Genomic DNA, 22,727 nt, shown 5'->3' with positions numbered 1-22,727 from the left:
GAAAACACTACCCATATCTTGGTTTGATAGGTCTTTGAAGCATTCTGTTTCTTCTCGTGCACGACAAATGTGATTTTTTTCCAATAAGTACTCTTAATCCAGCATATTATGTGCGTTTTATTTTGACTAATTGTGTCACTTTGCAAGGTTTCAAAATCTTCAAGTCTGTATTGTGCATTCTTTGTCTATAATGCATGCGTTGATGGTAGACACATACAAACGCGCGAACAAACAGAATAATTTACTCAGGTCTATAGAATGTCACGAAAAAGGAGCATAATTGTTGATGATTTTGTGACGACATGTGTTCCTCTGGGCTTTCCACAAAAATAGTGGATTTGACTGCCATTCTACTGTAAATTTAAAGTTGTACTGCAATATAAATAACCTATAGATGAGATGTGCAGTGTGTCTGTCTAGAAAAGATAGGTATGTATGCTTGTATTAACAAGTTTTTTCCATAGAACAAATATGGTACACTTATTGGTTACAGCAATGGCATATACTGCAGTATACTGTACACTTTAATGTTTTTATTCTGGTCCATATTGCATTCTGTACAATTGGACAGTGCTTGCACCACATCCCCCTGTAGCTCAGTTTGTATCCATGGACCTTTGTGCAGTACACAGGGGCCTCAGTTAGCAATGTATGTACTGTACTGTACGAAAGGACCATTGCAGCTATATTTGCTATTCAGACAAGCGGTGGAGTTCACCTTTAATTGTACTGTAACCACAGACAACATATTTGTAAATTTTGTTCTGTAATAAAGATGTTTCAGTTTGGGCAGAGAAGTACAGTAACAACCATTACAGTCCATAGTATACTTTGTATTATATTCCAGTAATAGCTCTTTCTGTCCTTTAACATTGTCACGGTCACTTTTTTATTAATAAAACTGACTTGGAAATTGTAAACAAGCTCTCGAAGACAGGGTGGAAGACAGGCAAACCAGGTTCAAACTGGTTGAGTGCTCATTTGCATGTGCTCATCTGCATATCGGGTTGGCTCTCACGAATCAAGAGTTGGGTGAGAGGTCAGCTATAAGTTTGGACCAATCAGGTCCAAGGGCATATCGTGTGCCCTGTGCTTGGCGTCGTAAGTTGTTATTGTAGATTCGGGGGTTCAAGTTTGTCTCCCAAAGACGTATTGGGGAATTTAAGTTTGTCTCCAAAAGCCTACAGACGTATAACAGAGGGCTCCGTAATTTCTATTTATTATCATCATGTATGTTCGTGTATTTTAACCATACAAAGTTATACTTGTATGCATCGTTGAGTTTATATACCAAGAGTTAATAAAAAGGAACTTATAATCAAATATCCGCTTTGAAGACTTTTTGTTAAGACTTTTATGTTTACATTTGGTTTCATGTTACTAGTGTAAGGCCTAGCTTACGGTTACCAACTTAAACCTGGAACTATAAAAAATAAGCCTTACACTATGTAAGGAACATCATCAACAAAAGATTGGATAGCTTATAAATAGTAGAGCCCAGGGCTTGTAACCAGATGTTACTTGTTCAAATAGTGTTCCAGCCCAAAATTTCTTTTTCATTTTATTTGCGTAAACTATTAACTAATCATCTCACGTACAGTACCACCTGTTATTTGGCATCATGTTAAAAGCAAACTTCACACTGTCCCTACCATAGGCTTTATGTGAATTGTTACTAAACTCAAAAATGTGTATTTCAGCCAATACTGTTCATCAGGGTTTTTACTTCATTATTCTGTAAAGAGAAGTTTTGATAATCACGTGCGATAAATCCAACGATGTTTATAGGAACATAAACACGCATATGTCGCATTAAACAACTTCCCAACTTTGCCCGATAAAATCAGTTTGCATCTACAGAGGTCTTTAGATAAAGAGACATAACTGACATTTATAGTTGATGTACTTGATAAGATCATCAATATAGTAATAGATACCTGTAGCTGACGATGTCACATTTGAAACACAGAGTATAAGTTGCTATAGTATCGTAATTACGAACAACAAATTCGACTGTAACTGTCACAGCAGATGGATGGAAGAGACCAAGAGATAAATTGTAACATTCATCACATTCAGTTTGGAACAGGTTGATAGTAATCATGGGCAAGCCTATTCCTCCGTACTCTTTCTTTTCTTTCTCTCTCTCTCTTTTGCGGAGCTCTCAACCTTTCCCGTTTCTCTCATCAGTTTTAGTTGTCATCTCCCCCCTCCTCTGTCTCCTTTGAGCTTTATCATGATATTATCTCACTCTTGTCTAAAATTTCCTTTGGGACCACAGATTGTTGGCAAAGGAGCTCGAAAGAAAGGGCGTATGAAGCACACAAATGGCAGCTTCTCAGATACCAGTTCTAATAGTCTTTTACGACAGGTAAGATGCATGATGGGTAAAGCTCTTGCAACCCCCCAAACTGCATGCCAAAAAAATACAGTAGGCGAATTGCGTCTTGCATCACACTGTGTCTGGTCACGGTAGCCGAAGGTTTGTGACAAATTATGGGATCCACAAGATTTGTCGAGCTGTACATGTACAAGTGCAAACTGTTGATCGAGCATGGAGAACAATGGATTTATCATCTCAAGCACATTGTTGTTAGAATTCATATTCAGCAACAATTTCTTCACCTTTGTTTAGTTTTTTGTGTCTATTTTCATTACTATCTGTTTGGTTCACTTTTGAATAGTTTTTCAGTATCTTTCACCCATTTTTTTTTGGTCATATTTTTTGCAGAGCTACCTAAGGCTTTTTGGTATATCATGCCAGCACACTGAGTTTGCTTTCACAGGGATGTGTGATCTTCATTTGTTATCATTTGCACATGTACTGTTTGTCTACAAAGACAAAAGTTTGATAAAATATGTCCTTAGATTTGGTCAGAAGGTTTGGGAATTCATGTCTTTGTTGTGCTACATTTAAATGTTATTTTAGACTGTGGAAGATTTAGCAGATAGGATTAAGATTGTAAATGACAGTTTCATAGATTTAACATGAATTGCAGGTACAGTGATGGGTTTGGGTATAGAGAGGAAAATGACAAGAATATTCTAAGTATGTCATATTCCCCTGTCATTTTCTCCGGGGTCAATTATTGAAATGTCAATTGGGTTATTTTTTCGGTGAAAATGATGTAATATAAACAGAACCCTCAAGAGAGATAACCCACACAACCAAACAAGTGTTCTAAAAAGAATAAAAAAGTTTCCCATACTTCAAATAATTGGATTTCTAAAATTACGCTCTTTTTCATTGTAATGGCACAGTGACATAAAGTACAGTAGGCCTTGTAAAACTGCATGCTGGGGATTTGGAGATGAAACTCATTCAATGTTGCTTTCTTACAGAGAGACATGGCTTGAATGTATCATGCTTTTGCATTTTACTCATTCATTTGAGAGTGTGTGGAATTGTGTGAAATTTTTCCATGGTGCCGCGCTAAGACCATACCATTGATGCCCTACCATATAGGTGCCCTACCATTCAGGTACCCACCATAAAATGTTCTGTTGATGGTTATACTACATACACACTGTAAAAGAGTGAAAAAAATTAAATAAATACAACAGTGTACAGTAGCTGATTATAGAACCATCCAAGGGGAGTGACTCAGTTACAGATATCATGCTACGAAGAATTTAAAGAGAAACGTGAAAAATTTAGATGAGAAATAAAACTGTAGTTTTTCGCTGGGCCACTTAAATTAATCGATAGGTGGGTCCAATTTGCCAGATTTTTTCTGAGAAAGCAGATCTGAGAGTGAAAGGCACAACTGCATGTATTTGTGTTTTCTCAGTTTTCAACTTTTCCTTATGTTAGATTATAGCAGTTAAATTGCGAAGGAAAATTGTGATGCGATTGGAAATTTCGAGTCAAGCACAGAATCCTGCTTAAAGTGGTTGTTCGTTTGGCCTGTGTGAATATTTAGATGTTTTTTCCTTCCTGTTTTGTTTTGTGGTTTTCAAGATTGCAATATTTTTGTTTTTGTTGTTGTTTGTTCTTTGGATGTCATGTAGTTTTTGTCTGTTTTGCCACATTGGGTACGTTTGTAGTTGCATGCCACCTTCATAGTTAAGTTAAATTTAAGTTTGCATGAACTTTGAATTGACTTATGACGTTCCTTCCTTATGGATTTTGTATTAAAGCAGTTTATCTCTTGCCCTGACTTTAGGTTCAAAGGTTTTGTTACTGATCAATCCTACAATCCCATGTAACATGTTAGTTGATTAAGATAACAGTGTTAGTGGGAAACACTAGAATTGGCAGAAATTGAAAAATTGCTCATTTATGACTAAAAAATGCATTAAAAAAGTTCACACCTTTCCATAGACAAATGACAATAGAGGCATAGAAGGTGTGATTTGAACTGTTGAGAAGAATGAGAGAAAAATGAAACAGTTAATTAGAAACTGGTGTTAGTTTTATTATTGATTTGAATTATAGTTTTGGAACCGGTTAGTTGTGTGGCAATATGTAGAGAGCCAGCCAATCAAAGTGATACTGCACCCACTTTTGGAAGAGGAATTCAACCCTGGGGTTTTTGCAGTGAATACAAACTACATAATAATTATATTCTAGTAACATCTCTAAAATAACTACGTAACAAAATGACTCCCTTAATCTTTCCTGGGAATATTGCAATTATTACAGTTATTGAAAAGTAACCAGGGTGGTAATTCTTCAAAGTAAAGAGAGGAGTTTGTTTGGGGCAAAGTAGAATAGTGCCACCTTTACAGTATGTACATGCAACAACGATACCAATAGCATATAGTAATAGATCCATCTACTAAGATTTGTGTGGCCATATTGAATTGAATTTATTGATTGAATTGAATTGAATTTATTGTCCACAATCGGAAATTCGGCTTACACAGGTCGTAAACGGAAATAAAAGCAATAGTATAAGTATCAATAGACTGCAATACACATACAGTAATACAAACATATACAGCAAGTCCTACAAATAAGAAACTTATCTTCTCACTTGTGAATTAAATATACTGTATGTGCCTAGTGTGTGGCCACATTTGCAAGTATTACATACAGTGTGGGCAGGGTACCGTTACTCTCCGCACATGGTACTTTCAGCTGACAAAAAAAACGGTGCTTTCCCCCACTGTGTGACCACATGTGTTACTGTGGGACCACATGTGTTACTGTGTGACCACATGTGTTACTGTGTGACCCACATGTGTTACTGTGTGACCACATGTGTTACTGTGTGACCCACATGTAGGAATATGTGACTACTTGTACTTGTACTACATGTACATGTCACTATATATGTTCATGTATGTGACTACAGTACATGTTACTACATGTACTACATGTGTAGTGATATGTACTACTGTGTGGCTATATTTTCTACTGTTGCAACATGTGCTACTCGGTGGTCATTATGGATACGTCCATGAAGTGGGTGTTTGTGTTGATTTTGGGAAGGTGGTTGATATCATTACCTGTGTAAAAAGTCCACAAAATGGCAGTTTTTCTTTACTAATGGAAAATGTTTCCAATTTCCTTCTAGTATCCAGAATTTAATGAAAAGGGTTAGGTTTCCAATTTTTGTTGTTGCTGGAGAGCTATAAATTACTGGTAGAAGTTAAATCTGCATGATATGTATATCTAAGTCATTTTGTGAAAGAATCTATGAGTAACTCTTAGTTTGATGGATTGTAATAAACTATAAAGATTACTTCAATTGTTGGTTTTTATTGAAGTTGGAGACCACAAGGAAACAGCTCTGTCTTAATAGCATCTACAGTACTGCAAACCTTTAAATCTTGATCAGCGTAAATATTGACAGATAAAGTCTACAAACTCTGCAGTCATCCTATTGGGACAAGTTCTGAGTAGTCTTCAAGTTTAATATCCTGTGGGATATCAACGGATGTAAGATACAGAAAAGAAACGGAAAAATGAAATCCTACATTAGATTTGAATGTTAATTAAAATTTCACCAACTACACCATGAATTGTTAAATTTCTTTGAATTTAAAAAAAAAAAAAAAAAAAATTATGATTATTGTTTGATTTTGCATTGAATCTGGTGTTAAAGTATCATTTGCTTTAATATACTTTCATAATTTTGGAGTTATGATCATTTCGTTGCAGTATCACAATGCTGTCAAATAGTATGGTTATGCTTCCATTGTGTGATGTCACATGTCAGTGCCTGCCTCATTGTATGAAAATGGTGCAGTTCTCTTATTCTTTCATTGTTGAATGACCATGCTGTCCATATGGTCCAGTAATGCTTTCTTTGTATTGAACGACAATGCTATCAGTTTAGTCCGATAATGTGTTCACTGTAGAACATTGACAATGTTATCAATGTGCTAAAGAAGATTTGCTTTCATCTTGGAATAATAATGCTTTCATTGTGAAATGGTAATTCCTTTTATTGCAGCATTTCTTGCTGTCATAGCAGTAGATAATCTTTTCATTTGAGAAATGATGCTTTCATTGTTGAAGGACAATGCTTTATTTGTAAATATGAAAATGCTTTCATTGTGGAATGACAATGCTTTCATTGTGGCATCATGATGATGTCATAGTATTATAATCCTCTCATTGTGAAATAACTATGCTTTCAATGTAATATGACAATGCTTTTATCTGGGAATGATAATGCTTTTCATAGAAGATAGAATAAGGGGCAACTGTATATTATCGCAGGCAGGTAATAACAGACACGTATGCATTAAACACCAAATGTGACACTCTTTGTGGTACCATGGAATTATAAGGTGCCTGATACTCCATTACTGCAGATTTCCATTGAAACCTACAGTGAAAGTTGCTCTAGAAATTATGAAAGTAGGAAGAAAGATTAAATGATTGCAAATTTTAAAATAAACCATCATATTAAATTTGAGAGACACATGATAAATAGTAAACTAGAACATTTCCTAAATGTCTCAAAAAGAGCCTCAAAACTATTTGTAACCACTAAGATCACTCAAACTTTTGATTATTTGTAACATATTTTATTATTAATGTATGAATATTACATGGTTTGGTCAGAGTTGGTCAAAACACAGCTTTAGCTGTTACACATACATGTAAATCATGCTCTAGTGAACATTGTTGTCAATGTTTATAGTACTCATATCCAGTTATCACAAGAGATGTATTAGATGCCAAATTAGATATTACAAGCCCATATTTGGAAATGAAGTGTTGAATATATAGCTAAATATAGAATCAAAAGTCTAGCTGTTTTGATTTATTAGTAGAATTTCATCCATAATGAGAGAATTGCATGAATTTCTTGGTAAAGGAAAGGTCATGTAGGCCATGTAAAGCCTAGCCAAAGAAGTACTATTTTCGAGAGAACTAAGGCAGTTACTGTTGGTTCCGTTTATGTGTAATGACTTCTAACCACAAATCTGAATGTTTAATATTTATAATTGATGAAGATTTTCTGAGAATTAAGTTTATGGAAAAATTTCACTTCTATCCATTTACTGAATTGTTTGAAATGAAATTCTACTCATCAAGATAGTAAACTACAAATTTAGTAACGATTAACATGGAAGTTGTAATCAAAATTTTAAAAAAGAAAGAAGAAAAAGGTTTAAATAAAACTAGCATGAACATGGTAGGTTTGCATTCATGATTTTCTGTTTAGTGAATCCATCTTGTTTGTAACGTATAGTATGGAAACAAAAATCTGATCTGAAAAAGTACAGAACGAGTGTAAAAAATTAACTTAGAACCGAATAGAATTTATTTAATTCAATCATGCTCTTACCGCTCTCCATTCAACATATGCACTCCAATCTACCTAGCTAACAAAAAGCAAAAATTTACAACATTTTAGCACTGCACCACCCATGTACCACTGATCCACAGCAGAGTCAACATCAACTAACTCTTCCTTCCAATTCTACGATTCTCAATATTTACTTCTCTCCTCGCTTACCTGTCTCCTAACAACCTTAGCACCCGTTCTACCGTGCCTATAATGTCAATGATAACCCTTTAACACTGTGGGCCCTCCATGACGGGCTCCCCGGTCATTGCCCCTCCTTCTCATTCTACCACTTTAAGTGCCTACACTAATTTTTTTTCGATCGGAATATTTAAGGCTTGAATAAATAATTCCAGGGTGATTTGCAATCCACTGTATTTCTGGTTGGTTTTTAAAGTTTTGGTGAAGTTTGAAGGTTTAGAGGGGGGGGGGGGGCGGGCCTTTACTGATCGAGCCAGGTACTGTACCCAAGGTGATACACATCATCTGCATTTGTGTACCTTATATCAAAACAGCATTGTTAGTCGATGTTCCTTAAAATGTGATATGTTTTAATTGGTTGCACATAATTCTTTGCCTGGGCATTGAGACTATATATCTTGCAAACCTGTAAAACAAACAACGTAGTCGCCATATTTTTACTTGTCAATGGTGACTCTGCAAGCTTGTTTTTTTAGTTTTTTTTTTACTTGTGGTCTGAGCTTGGTTTTCATTTGTTGGTATTGAAAAAGTAATGAAGGACACAATTGGATATTTACATAGATTTCAAAGAAAATATCACTGAATCAAAGAAAAAATGTATCGATGCAATCCTTCAATGATATAATCAATCAATAAACACTATTCATGCATTACAGTTTAAGATACTTTATTACCATAGAAACATCTAATGTTTTATGCTGTTTAATGTTTTGAGAAGTCTCAAGGTTAAGTTGTCTTGATTTAAATTTCTCTCAGAGTTTTTGCACCACACAGTGGAAGAGAATAAAAACTGCTAGGTTAGCACTAAGCATAGCTGATTTAAACTATACAGTTTATCTATGCTGATATGGCCGTTCTCACCTAATGATATGATCAATATAAGTATATTATCAATATTATCAATATAGGAGAATAATACTATCAATAAAGGTAATAGTATCACCCATAGAGATGAACTGCTATTAAAAATAACTCTCATTTGTTCACCACAAATACAATAGACACGAATAGCTAATTAATGCATATACTCAGTTGAATAATTATTAATGCAAATCTCTTTAGGTAATAATGCTTCTTGACCGTTGTACATTCAAGTATCATATTGACTTTATGAATCCATTTTTAAAAGCTTTTCATTTCTATCGTAAAATATCCATCTACTGTAAGTAGAGTGCATGATAGGTAGTCATAAGAAGTAGTTTCAACTTTGTGAAAAAGCTGTTCACATGGAAGGGGAGAGGAGAGGTGGTCGGGTGGGAGGGAGGGGGGGGGGGGATCTTACTGTGCAAAAATTTCACTTTATGTGTCTTTCCTTCAATTTTATGAACTAGATGCTATGAATGTTCAATTCGACGGTAATGTTGTGATGCTTTGGAAGGAATTTTCACATTTCAAGTGCAAATAGTAGAAACATGGAAAAGGTTAGTCAGAGCAAACTTTCATTACAGTTTCAACTCTAAATAATAAAAAAATTCGTCTAGGAAGAAAAATATTTTCACAGTTTTCTTAAATGTTATGAAATATGAATACTTAAAATAAGTTTGGTAAGTGCGTGATGCTAAAAATGATATAGGATTTTTCCTTCTTTATATAATGCTAACTCAAAGAACCTTGTGCTGTTTAAGCACTTTGAATGCATTCATTAGACTCTCTGATATAACATTACAGTGAAATTTATAAGAAAATCATGATTAATGATAAAATATGATGTCATAAACAAATAAAAGTGTTTTAACAGCATGACGTTAACAGCGTGACCTAATGCATATTACATGATACAGGTATGTAAAGTTAAGTAGCTCTATGTACCACAGTTGAAATATTAATGTTACAAGTTAGAATTTTTTATAGGACTAGATTTATGAGTAATTTCCGATATCTGTAGATGAAATATTTGCATTGATGTAGCTCAGTTTGTGTTCTTAAATAAAGAAATACATGGAAGTGTTGCAATCTTGTGGGAAGTTTGACTTGTAACATACGTCATACTCAGAAAAAAAATATTTCCCCCGGCTGTGATTCGGCGAAGTGATTTTGTTTTCTTTAAATTTGTACAGAGTCACAAATGTTACATCATTGAAAATTGTTACATCACTGTGGGTGACTGTGGGTGACAAACGACAAATGTGAGATATGCTTCAGGAAATAAGAAAATAAGGAAATATAAACGCATATTTTTATGCTCTGGGAAAACATCCATGCTTATATCATCATCCATTAATGTGCAGAAACACAAATTTAGTATTCGAAGAGAAATTAGATAAAATTTTAAAATGTATGTTGTGAATAACAAACAATTATAGACAATTGATATTTCTTTGTTGGTTACATTAATAATAACCTACAGTAATCAGATGTAGCTTGAGATTCTGTAAAATTGTACGAATAAATATAAAAGAGGAAAAAAAAAAAAAAAAACAGAAGCATCAAAGTCTTTTGAGTATTCAAAGTTACAAAGCGGATCTCAAAAATTAGTACTTAGAAAAAAGTACATTTTTTAAATATCCATGGTTTTTGGGATGAAAATCAAAATCAAATGAGTTAGTAACTTGGTTTATTACGTTGCATATGGTCCTCTCAAATCATGTCACGTACATCCAAAGTTTGGTAAAAAATGCCACATTCTGTGGAGACACAAAAAATAGTTTGGTTTATCAATCCATATTCTTTTTGGAAACAAACATGAGAGCATTTAAGTCGAGAAAAACTATCCCCTCCCTGTCACCCCCCCCCCCCCAAAGTAAAAAGAAGGTAGAAAGTACTTCCAGGCAATGTTTGAAGCAGATGCAATTTTCAGTTTTTGTCTCACTTTCTCTCTGGTTTTGTTTCATAACTTCATTATCATGGCAGATCACAAATATATATATATATATATATATGTATATATGCCAACACTCAACAGTTTAAACATTAAGTTGATACTACAGTACAGTATACTAGACATATGGACTATGTCTTACCTTAGTCGACAATCATTGTTTCTTCAACAAACCAAACCATCTTTTGAACTAGATAAGCAGCACACTTCACTAGTAATATATAATTTACACTGCGCATTTCAGATAACTATACCGTAGGTAGGGTAGTTTATGGTTCTGTGGTTAGTTGGCCCCTGGAATTGGAGAGTTCTGTAAACTGGTAGCTCAATTCCCAATATAGCAGCTGTGCATATAGAGGGGGAAATCCCTTACTGTTTAGGGTTCTTTGTGTGAGGGGTTAACCAATGCAATTACTAAAATGCACTAAATTTGCATGCAATAGATTTATTTTTCAATGCAGATCACACTGTAACTGAAAAAAGTGACAGCGTGACATAATTTTATTGATATAATTATTAACAGTGACATTTTTTCTTCATTTGTGCATGTATGTTTCTAGGCAAGTGGGAGTATGATTATAAGTATTATTTTGTTCCTATTTCCCAAAAAATTAAAAATATATGTACTTGGTAACAGCGTGACATTTTGAGGAAGTGTTAAGTAGGCGGTCACTGACGTGGAACACAGTATAAAATTCAATGATTGTACATGTATCTGTCAAATACAAGTATAGTTAAGAAACAGTATGAGCAGAAAATTTAAAATTATTTGCTTACATTTTTGTAAGATAAGCTTGATATTAACAGTCATTTTTTGTCGATTATAATGATTTTAATTTATGCAAAATATTTTTGGCATAAAGAAAGTGTGTAAACGTCAAGAACTTTAAATAAAAAAATATTACAGCTGAAAACTTTGCACTTCAAACAATTTAATTTGAATACCAAATTTGTTTACATATGACAATTTTGAATTGAACATAGCATGGTCATCATGTCCACGTTTTCGTGGAATTGCCCAAAAAAGCAAGTACGTTTCGCACATGAAATTTGTGGAAGCTTTTAAGAGACTCGCATTTGTTTTATGTGACTCAGGCTACGACTACATCGGTTGGACTGTTCGTATATATATATATATATATATATATATATATACACGTTTAAGATTGTATAGTGGATGTTTGTACAGCATTGCTTCCATGTGTTGGGCATAAATGAAGGATGTTCCATGCACACAGTGCTACCCATTCAGCAGCTGACCAAGTAAAGTGCCCGATGATGTTGCTTGGCGTTCGTAACCCATAAATATTTGCCAATGGCTGTATAATCACTAGGTTTATGTGCATGCATGCCTGAGTTATAATGGCCTCCTCACTCATGTGGAAGTTACCCGACGTCGCCATTGTGGCAAGAACAGTGTATGTCGCAGCTAATGTCACTCTCGCATTGTAGTAGTCATCCAGGTAATATTATAAGAGTATTAAGTTCTGTAGCTGGGAATGAGCGCCAGCATCAAAAGATATTTATGTGGGGGGGGGGTGTGGGGGGTTTAAAAGAACATGACGAATTAGTCGTATAAACAGCATTGTGGAGATGCATCAATGCAGTTTGGAGTTGAACCATAAATTAGCCTTTTCAATTGTGTAGTTTAATGAACCAGGGTGGCTTTCTGTGGTTTTTAAATTTATATCCCTGTACTTAAGCAGGTGTTTTGTATTTGGTTGAGTTATAGTGATAGTGGTAGTACTTGATGATCGTACTTAAAGCAGCTTCTTGGGTTTCGATCAGCAGTTTTATGAAACAACATACAGGATAGTGCTGAAAATAACCTAGCAGTTGAATTAACTAACATGGATTTTTTCACCAAATGATTCAGCTGTAATGTAATGCGATCCATTCTGATCCTTTTGTGGCCCAGACACAATTTTATAATAAGTATTTAATGAGACACAAACTCAACTATCGTTATTGGTCTATGTCATATGTCTACCTAGATATGCCAAACCTTACACGGTTGGTAAATAGTAGAGCCCTGTGCCTCCACCCCTCCCCCCCCTTTACATTCTAAGACACCACCCACTTTCTCACCCATCTGAATCTACCTTGCAGTCGATCAACAACACAATCCCGATTCTCATGGAAACATAAAACACTGAAATAGGAATGGAAGGAAATGGATACTTTGTTTTATTGCATGAAAGTCGTTAAAATTTTGAAAATGACAATTCACAGCGCGTACTCCCTCACCTCATATAACCTATGCATTACCGTATTAACCTCGCTCTAGCATCTGGCAATTTGTCTGTATGTAAGTGTGGCCATCTCCCTTCCGTAATTGCCAGCTGTTACGCAAGTATCGCTCTCTTATTGCTCTCACTAAATCCTAAGATTTCAATTACTTCGTCTAAAGTTTATCGTTGTTTTTGTAATTCTTTTTCATCTATTCAACGTCCTGCACGTTTGAACTGCTTTTTGTCTTTGAAACGTTTTTTTCTTTCGTGATTTTCGAACGTTTTTTTGGTTTACCTCGTGAACGTGGTTCACGTAGCGTGGCTAGGCCCGCACCTTAGTGTAGCGTTCTCCTAGCGTTTATTTACTTCCACGTACAGCAGTCGTGTACGTGGGCTTACTTGCAGTTAAGTAACTGCTTTGTTTAGTTCTTCATACTGTTTTCGTACAGCAGTCGTGTACGTTTTCCCTTTGCAGTAAAGTAACTGCCTTGTTTATTTTTCGTACTGGTTTAGATACGAATTTCTTGCTGTTCACGTACAGCAGCCGTGTACGTTTTCATTCTGCAGTAAAGTAACTGTTTTTAATTTAGTTTTCACAGCTTCAGGTCTCGGAGATTTCTCAAAAAATTTTTTCGGAGATTTCTCGAAAAAAAAAAAAAAAAAAGGATGGAAAACTGCCGTTCTTGTAAGCAGTTCCGTCCGTTCAAAGCATGGGATAAGCATGATTTATGCCCAAAGTGTCGCCCATGCGGGAGTAAGCAGACCTGCTCCATTTGCCAGGACTGGACCCAGGAGCGCTGGGATTTGATCGGTACCTGGCTGGCGGATAAAGCCGCAGAAAAAAGAAAGAAGGCGGCTTCCTCAAAGCAGGGGAAAAAGAAGCCGCCGGCGAAGGAACCCCAGGCGGCCATAAGAGATGGCATAAGCCCTAAACATGGGGGAACGGAGGGCGCCATACGAGATGGCTCAAACCCTCCTCAGGAACGGGTATCCATACGAGATGGAGCTAATTCCCGTGCGGCGTCAGCTCAGCCACGGCCGCGACCCCAGGAGGGTCCGTCCACTTCAGGCCACGTGGAGTCCAGAAGCCCCCGAAGACAAGCGGTGGCGGACTTATTTACTTCAACTCCGGGGTCGTGGGACCACAACCGGAGAGATTTCTCGGGGTTCTCCCCGGAGAGTACGGAACGGCGCCAAAGCCGAAGCGGAAGCCGTACCCACAGCCGTAGCCGCGGTAGGAGCCGGGAAAGACACCGGCGACCTCGACGCAGGTCGAGGTCTGGCTCGTCGCCCTCGTCCTCGAGCGGACATTCTTCTGGGCGACACAGGGCCAAGAAACGAAAGAGGAGACAATCCCCAGATCCGGGGCAGGCTCTCCTTTCCCAGGTTAAAGACCTCCTGGGACAATTGCTACAAAAGCCGAGTCAACAGGACCCGGAACAACAAGGGGCTCCGTCAATTCCACCACAACCGGCGCCACCGCCAGCACCGGTTACGGACGATCTCGCCCCTGAGGAGGCCCAGGCAGATCCCTGGGACGACGTCTCCTCCAGAGCTGATGATGCGCTGTCAATCGCAGCTAGTGCCCGCCTCCTCAGTGGAGACTCCGAGGCGGAGGATGAAGAACCCTTACGGGGTACAGAAATTTCGGCGGAAGCCTTTGAGAAGGCGACGGCAGTACTCCGCAGAGTCCTCGGCTTCGAGGAAAGGGTGGATGCGCGGGCCCACGAGGGGCCGGCATCCAAACTCACTTTGAACGCGGCCACCCAAAAGCCTCGAGCCTCCATCCCGGTGGATGTGGAATGTAGAGAGCGGTTCGAGGCGGTGGCACAGGCGAAACGCTGGACAGCCTTCCAGCGATCAGCCCATCGCACTTTCCACGTGGGCGACGAAGACTGGGAAAGTCTTTTCACGCCACCCCAAATCCCGCCTCAAGTGAAGGAGAGACTTCGGTCGGCGGGTGCCTTAGACGGCAAAGACAAGTTCAGGGAGAAGGGTGCACAGACCCTAGAATCCTCCCTGTTCGACGTAGATAGGGCCTCCCGCGCAGGGATGAAGTACTCGTCAGCCCTATTACTTTTCGCCGAGCTATTGAACAGATCGTTCCAACAGGCCCAGGCATCGGGTATCTCCCGCAAAGATACCGCCGCCATCATTGCCCTCCTGGGACCCGTTTCCAGGATGGTATTAGACCAGTTCGCCCGCGTCTCGGTTAAGGCTACCTTGACACGTCGGGACCTGGTTCTGAACTCCCTGAATTGGTCGTCCAGATCCACGGCGGACGCGTTCCGCAACTTACCGATCCTGGGCAGCGACCTCTTCGGCGGCAAGTTCGATGACAAACTCCGGGAGGAGGCAGAGAGAATGAAGTCTCTGAGGGAGGCGGATGAGCACATGTCCCGCCCGACCTCATCCTCGCGCCCACGTTTTGACTCAAGACAAGGTAGCCGCTCAAGATCCAGCTACAATCAGAGTCGGGGCGCTCCGCGAACGCAACAACAATCCGCTCCTTCGCGGCCCGAACACAGGCCGTACCGCCCGCAATACCGCGGAAGCCGCGGAAGCCGCGGGCGCGGTAAACGGCCCTAGGGATGCCCACCCCACCGTAGCGGCCAAGGCCAAGGTGGGGGGGCGACTAAGAGTTTTCTGGGCTCACTGGGAGAAAATCGACCCAGGAGCCTGGGTACTGGACGTGGTAAAAAGGGGCTACGAGATAGAGTTCTCGTCTACCCCACCCCAATATGGCCTCTTCGCAACCACGCCAGTACCCGAGATACCGGAAAAGCGGGCCGCCCTCGAAGACGAGATCAACAGTCTTCTCAAAAAAGGCGCCATTACGCGGGTCACCACCGCAAACGCGGACGGCCCCCTCTTCCGGTCCTCGTTCTTCCTCACGCCGAAGAAGAACGGGACTTGGAGGCCCATCCTGAACCTCAGACCTCTCAACAGGAGGTTCATCCGACCGGAGAGGTTCAGGATGGAGACTCTCACATCAATCCTCCACCTACTGCGCCCAGGGATGTGGGCATCCTCCGTCGATCTAAAGGATGCCTACCTACATATCCCCATCCGACTCGAGGACCAGCGGTTCCTCGCGTTCAGGTACAAGGCCATAGATTACCGCTTCACAGCGCTACCATTTGGCCTCTCCACGGCACCCAGGGTTTTCACCAGGGTAACAAGGGCGGTCCTGGCTCACCTCCGCCGAAACGGGGTAATGGTGTTCGCCTACCTAGACGATTGGTTAGTACTCGGCAACTCCCAACAAGGGGCTCTCGCCAGTACAAACGCCACCGTCTCCCTCCTGACGAAACTGGGGTGGTTAATCAATGTCGAGAAATCCAACCTCGTGCCCACTCAATCGATCATATACTTAGGGGCCCGTCTCGACCTCGCCAGCGGCATGGTCTACCCGACGGCCGAAAGAACGGCAAGCCTAGTGGCCACGGCCAGAAAAATACTAGGCAATCGGAATACCCCAGCGCTCACGTGGCAGCGCCTATTGGGGAAGATGGCGAGCTTCACAGACCTTCTAGACCTGTGCAGACTCAGAATGAGGCCGCTCCAGCGGCACCTCCTCAAACACTATGCCCCGGATCGGTCGTCGGCGGCAACGCCAATCCCACTTCCAACGGGGCTTCGCCCGTTTCTCACGTGGTGGGCAGAGTCGGACAGGATCGCGGCAGGGCGACCTTTCCGGAACCCAGCCCCTACAACGTCGATCACGACGGATGCCTCCCTCAGCGGCTGGGGAGCGGTATGGGGCACACACACAGTTGCCGGCGAATGGGCGGAGCCCGAGAGGGGTCTCCATATCAATATTTTAGAGACGGAAGCGGTCCTGAGGGCCGTACGTCACTGGGCAACCCACCTAACGGGCCACACTGTCACGGTCCGGTCAGACAACACCACGACCGTGGCGTATATCAACCGTCAAGGGGGCACTCGATCCCTGGCCCTCCTACGCAGGACATGGGACCTGCTCGTCCTCTGCGACTCCCTTCGGATCGGCCTACGGGCGTCCCACCTAGCAGGGAAAGACAATATACTGGCAGACGCACTGTCCAGGGGGTATCTAGACAATGGGGAATGGGAGCTCTCCCGAACGTGGTCCGACCACATATTCCACCTGTTCGGCAGGCCGTCCGTCGACATGTTCGCGACGGCCAAGAACGCCAAACTCCCGACGTTCTGCTCCAGATACCACGACCCGCAGGCCTGGAAGACCGACGCCCTAGTCGTCTCATGGGCGGGCCTCTCCATGTACGCCTTTCCCCCACTGGGATTACTCCGCAGAATTCTCACGATGCTTCGGGACGTGGAAGCGGACATGCTTTTGATCGCACCTTGCTGGCCCAATCAAGCATGGTTCCCACTCATCATCGAAATGCTGGTGGACCTACCATACAAATTCCCACCGGCCGCCAAGCTCCTCTCCCAACGGAGCGGCCACATAACCCACCCCGACATCACGAGCCTCCATCTAGCTGCGTGGAAACTCTCCGGCTCTCGCTCCAGACAGCGGGGTTTCCACCGGAGGTTGCGGACATTGCAGTGGATGCCCGCCGGCAGTCCACGGTTAAAACATACGATTCTAGACTGCACCGATACTATGTTTGGGCCGGGGACAACGCTGCTGATCCCGTGGAGGCCTCAGTAGACCAGGTGGCGGCCTTCCTACTCGAACTCTTCCGAGAAGGGAAGCAAATAAGTACAATTAGAAATTACCGCTCCGCAATAGCAGCGGTTCACAGCGGATTCTCGGATGGCTCCTCAGTAGGAACCAACCCGGTCCTCCGCCAGGTCTTAAGGGGCATGTTCCACAGACGCCCTCCCAGGCGCCGCCTGGCCCCGTCATGGGCCCTCCACGAGGTCCTGACGACCCTTGCGGGCTCTCCGTACGAGCCGTTACACAATGCTCCATTGGACAAACTAACACACAAAACTCTGTTTCTGATCGCGGCCGCCTCTGCCAGGCGCAGAAGCTGTCTCCACGCGCTCACCCTCCAACGGGGGTTCACGAGGTTCGAACCAGGAGGAGTCAGATTACTACCTGACCCTCACTTCCTCCCAAAGAACCAATCAGTAACCTTTACCCCGAACGAGATCTTCCTACCGAGTCTGTCACAAGCCTCGTCAATCGCGGAAGACAAGCGCTGGTGCCCTGTCCGAGCCCTTAAGTGGTACATAGAGAGGACCAAACAGCTACGTACCTCGGACAGGCTCTTCATTTTACCGCGGTCGCCCTACACCCCGGCCTCAAAGGACACCATTTCACGGTGGATGGCCGACTTAATTCGTGCCCACACCCAGCCTGGGGAACCCGTCCGGGCGCACGACGTCCGAGGCCACGCCACGTCCAGGGCGTGGTTCCGGGGGGTTCCCCTGGAAGATATTATGAAGGCGGCGGCCTGGAAGACCCCGTCTTCCTTTGTCGCCTGTTATCTCACAAACACCCCTGCCACGGAAGGGGATTTTGCCCGAGCGGCCCTAGGTCCGCCGCCCGCGAGATCCTCGACCCACCGCCAGGGCTCCTGTGTCACAAATGCATAGGTTATATGAGGTGAGGGAGTACGCGCTGTGAATTCCCCAAACCTTAACCGGTTTGTGAATTAACGAGCGACGTACTCACCTCATATAACATCCCGACCCGCCTCCCCACTATGGGGGACCTCGCGGACGGAACCATACAACCACGTCGGATACCCTCCTCGGATACTAGGGGAACTGGCCACACAGATATGACCATGTGACGGCCTTTCCCCCCAGGAATTTTCGAGGGATGTCGTGGGGTCCCGCCTACACCCACCGACGACCCACTCTGGACCCACTTCGGGCCCACTCAGGACCCACCTGTCACCCACACCAGCCCACCTAGGGCCTCTTCAGGTGAGAATGTTTTTGGTTGTATCCTCGGGGTTTCCGCCCCTTGGTCGATCCTCTCCCCCTTCTCCGTCCGGTGCCGCACCATTGCGGCCTGGAAATTACGGAAGGGAGATGGCCACACTTACATACAGACAAATTGCCAGATGCTAGAGCGAGGTTAATACGGTAATGCATAGGTTATATGAGGTGAGTACGTCGCTCGTTAATTCACAAACCGGTTAAGGTTTGGGGAATTTCAGGTAGAAAGGTAATCATATATATCCACACATCTGTTGAGTTTGTTTAAATGTATGAATATTAAGTTTGCATAATCGATAAGAACATGTACATATCTGTCAAGCTGTGTGTGAATCTGCCTCGATATAGTGTATTGAATCTGAAAGTAAATTGGAGCTGCTGTATTAATGTATAAATGTGTTAATACAAAAAGGCAGACCGGAGTGGTCTCACTGCAATAGACAAACAAGTTGTAATTTCAGGGAATCAGTTATCCAGCATCACAACTCAAAAATGCTATACAAAATGTAAGGCTCTGGAACAGTGTCCCCTTATATCTAAGCAATCCAGCATGTGCCAACTTTCCAGAAAGAACTCAAGACGTTCTTATTCATGAATGCGTATCCATTTGTTTAATAACTGTTGTGTCCATTTTGGGTACTTTGCTCCTGCAGCGCTTCTGAGCAGTTTTTTAGCTGGATAAAAGCGCTTTACAAATTCTTATATTATCATTATATATCATGCTGCAGCCCCCTCAGCACCCTACTCTTGACACAGTGTAAAACAATAGCAAAAAGAAAGCTGCAGCAGCTGCAATATCCCCGTGGTAACGCAGTAGAGATTATCTTGGCCCACCAGCATGATTTACCTATTGTGTGAAACTACATAGATCAAAGAGAACACACTTAGGATGCAGCCCCCTCAGTGTCCTTGTCACAAGGCTTTCTTATCCTTGTGTTATCGCTGTCGGAACCAAACCTGTTCCCCTTCTCCTCCGTAGAAATAGAAACTGGGTGGGTTGCGGGGGGGGGGGGGGGGGGGTGGGTGGAAGAGAGCAGTTGCTTCACGGTTATCATAAGTAGATGGTCTTATTTTGATGTCTCTAACGAGGGATCAATAGTACTGGGAAGTTTGGAAGGACACCTAGCTGAAGTTCGCTCTGATCTGAGACATCGAAATCAAAGCATGAATGAACATCAAGAACCTGCCGCTAGCCAAGTTTCCCATTGCCATCAATACTAAATGATTTGCACAACACATAGATGCCTCCTCCTTCTCCTACACTGAGGCAACTTAAATGACTCACAGTAGAATAGTTCACTTAAAGATCAATTTTGTGTCACTCCTGTCTCGTTAAGACTTCACCGAGTAGTACGTACGCACAGCAAGGAAGGATTGACAGAAATGAAAGGGATTGGTTTTCTTCAACTGGTAAATTTGAGTACTGTATATATTTATATTTATCACAGTGATTTAGACAAGAGGTTCTATATAGATAGCCAGGAGATGTGCAGGGAGCAAGCTGCCCTTTTTTTAATTTCTTAATATTGTGGTATCATAAGGGTTGTTGGTTTTTCTTCTACCAGTATGTCGGGAATGAATGTTTAAAATAAGAGGTCCACACTGGGGAAGAATAACTAAGAAACAAGAAATTTTGCAAGTGCAGTTTACCACTTGATTAACACTAACACTATGGCAACTAATCACAGAAAGAATGCTCTTGAAAGATCAGGAACTTCACATCTTGGATCGGTCTCAAATCTCTTGGGAGGCACACTCCTCGACCCTCAAATGTAAAATCCCTCAAAAGGCCTTACATATTGACTCTCAAGTCTGGACTGACATACTAATGACCCAAACTGAAGCCAAATATAACCTGTAAACCTTGCACATGTTAGCATTACTGTTCCGTATGCTTGCTCTACAATATGTTAGCTGTACAAGTCCAGTATGCTAACTACTATTCACAAAAGGTTAGCCTAAGTTACAGTAAGTTGTACATACCTCGCATATGTTAGCCTGTACAAAATCCCACATGTTAGCCTGTACAAAATCCCACATGTTAGCCTGTGCAAAATCCCACATGTTAGCCTGTACAAAATCCCACATGTTAGCCTGTACAAAATCCCACATGTTAGCCTGTACAAAATCCCACATGTTAGCCTGTACAAAATCCCACATGTTAGCCTGTACAAAATCCCACATGTTAGCCTGTACGAAATCCCACATGTTAGCCTGTACAAAATCCCACATGTTAGCCTGTGCAAAATCCCACATGTTAGCCTGTACAAAATCCCACATGTTAGCCTGTACAAAATCCCACATGTTAGCCTGTACAAAATCCCACATGTTAGCCTGTACAAAATCCCACATGTTAGCCTGTACAAAATCCCACATGTTAGCCTGTACGAAATCCCACATGTTAGCCTGTACAAAATCCCACATGTTAGCCTGTACAAAATCCCACATGTTAGCCTGTACAAAATATCATACAGTAGGTTATCCTGGACAAACAATGAGCAAGGTCACATGCTAACAACTTGGCAACATGAGTCAATACAAATGAAACATAATAAAAGCTATCTTAGTAAATGGTCAAACAGCCTTGGGAAAACTCTTCACCTGTTGCATGCATTTAGTGAAAGGTACTTCCTTACAAGCATGACTAATGGGAAAACAATACATGGAATACACATTTCTTACACTAATTTCACTACATTATTAAGAAAGGGAACATGTATGACACAGTTATGTGATAAGTCAGCAGTGTAACACTTCATTATAATATTTACAAAATTACAAAAACCACAAAGTGAGGAATTGTTACATCAACCTCTACATACTAGGTCAAGTCAGGTCAGGTCTCATCAGCATTTTAGTCCTCTGGTGCAGAATTTTTGCATCTGCTTTTATCAAACCCATGGAGTGTTACTCTCACAAAAAGATTTCAATCTAATTCAATTTATTCTCATTATAAGTTAATTATCAACACCTAAATGTACATACCGTATGTTTCTGATTCCAGTTGGGTTTGTAAGGCTTTTGCATTTGTCGTTTTTCGGAAAAGAAACTTCATGATTTAAGATCACTTGTCACTCTCCTGTCTCATCAGAATTATAGCACTATTTGTTCTATCATGTCAAGAGTTATGATACATATATATATATATATATATATATAGATATAGATATATATCGATATATATCTATATATATAGATAGATATATATCTATATATATATTATGTATATATATCTATATCTATATATATTAAACCTCATTGTCAGTGATTAATGTGACTTCAATTATTATCAGTAACAAAGAGACAAAGAGATGATGGGCACAGATCAGTCTGTGTTTTTGTAATGGAATGTGTTATTTGGATGTCAGGTGATGTTGGAATTTAAACTACGTATATAAAGAGAGAACGAGCAATATAATACTCCTTCATTAAACGGCCGAGGTCTGAGCTCACCCATAACATTATATTTCCCAGCTTCCTGCCATCCTCCCTAATTCAGTCATGTCTCCTATCACTTGTTTTGCATTCTCAAGTGCCTTCAAGTTGATTAGCTCCACCAGGGGTTTTCTCTCTTTTTTATTTCGTCTGTCGGAAGATGGTTGGTATTACGTTACTCATTTTTATGTCATCCTTTGCGCGCTCTCTCTCTCTTCTGTTTCTCACTTGCTCGTCTGTTTCGTCATCCCCATCTCAATAAGTGGAATTTAGATGACAGGAAAAAACAGGTCTTGTCATTCGCTTCTGGTGATAAATTTTAGCCCTTCATGTTTCTCTTGCGATGTAATCTTTCCTATCACAGAATGTTCAAATGGAAGGTTATTC

General features: G+C 41.2%; 1 protein-coding gene across 5 annotated transcripts in view; it reads left to right on the top strand.

The window, feature by feature from the left end:
• The window catches only part of LOC139964547 (voltage-dependent L-type calcium channel subunit beta-1-like), a 119,603-nt gene that overhangs the window by 22,275 nt on the left and 74,601 nt on the right, over nucleotides 1-22,727 (top strand). For 3 of the 5 annotated variants that reach the window (XM_071966188.1, XM_071966195.1, XM_071966193.1), the window contains exon 2: nucleotides 2,282-2,371. The exons of the other annotated variants lie outside the window; for them this stretch is intronic. In XM_071966188.1, the coding sequence (XP_071822289.1) occupies nucleotides 2,282-2,371 (90 nt within the window). The remainder of the gene's footprint in view (nucleotides 1-2,281; nucleotides 2,372-22,727) is intronic. 5 annotated transcript variants of the gene reach the window in all.

This window comes from Apostichopus japonicus, chromosome 23 (genome assembly GCF_037975245.1).
Source record: "Apostichopus japonicus isolate 1M-3 chromosome 23, ASM3797524v1, whole genome shotgun sequence".
Lineage (NCBI taxonomy): Eukaryota > Metazoa > Echinodermata > Holothuroidea > Aspidochirotida > Stichopodidae > Apostichopus > Apostichopus japonicus.
The sequence above is the reverse complement of the archived record's forward strand: the minus strand, read 5'-3'. Positions and strand labels throughout refer to the sequence as shown.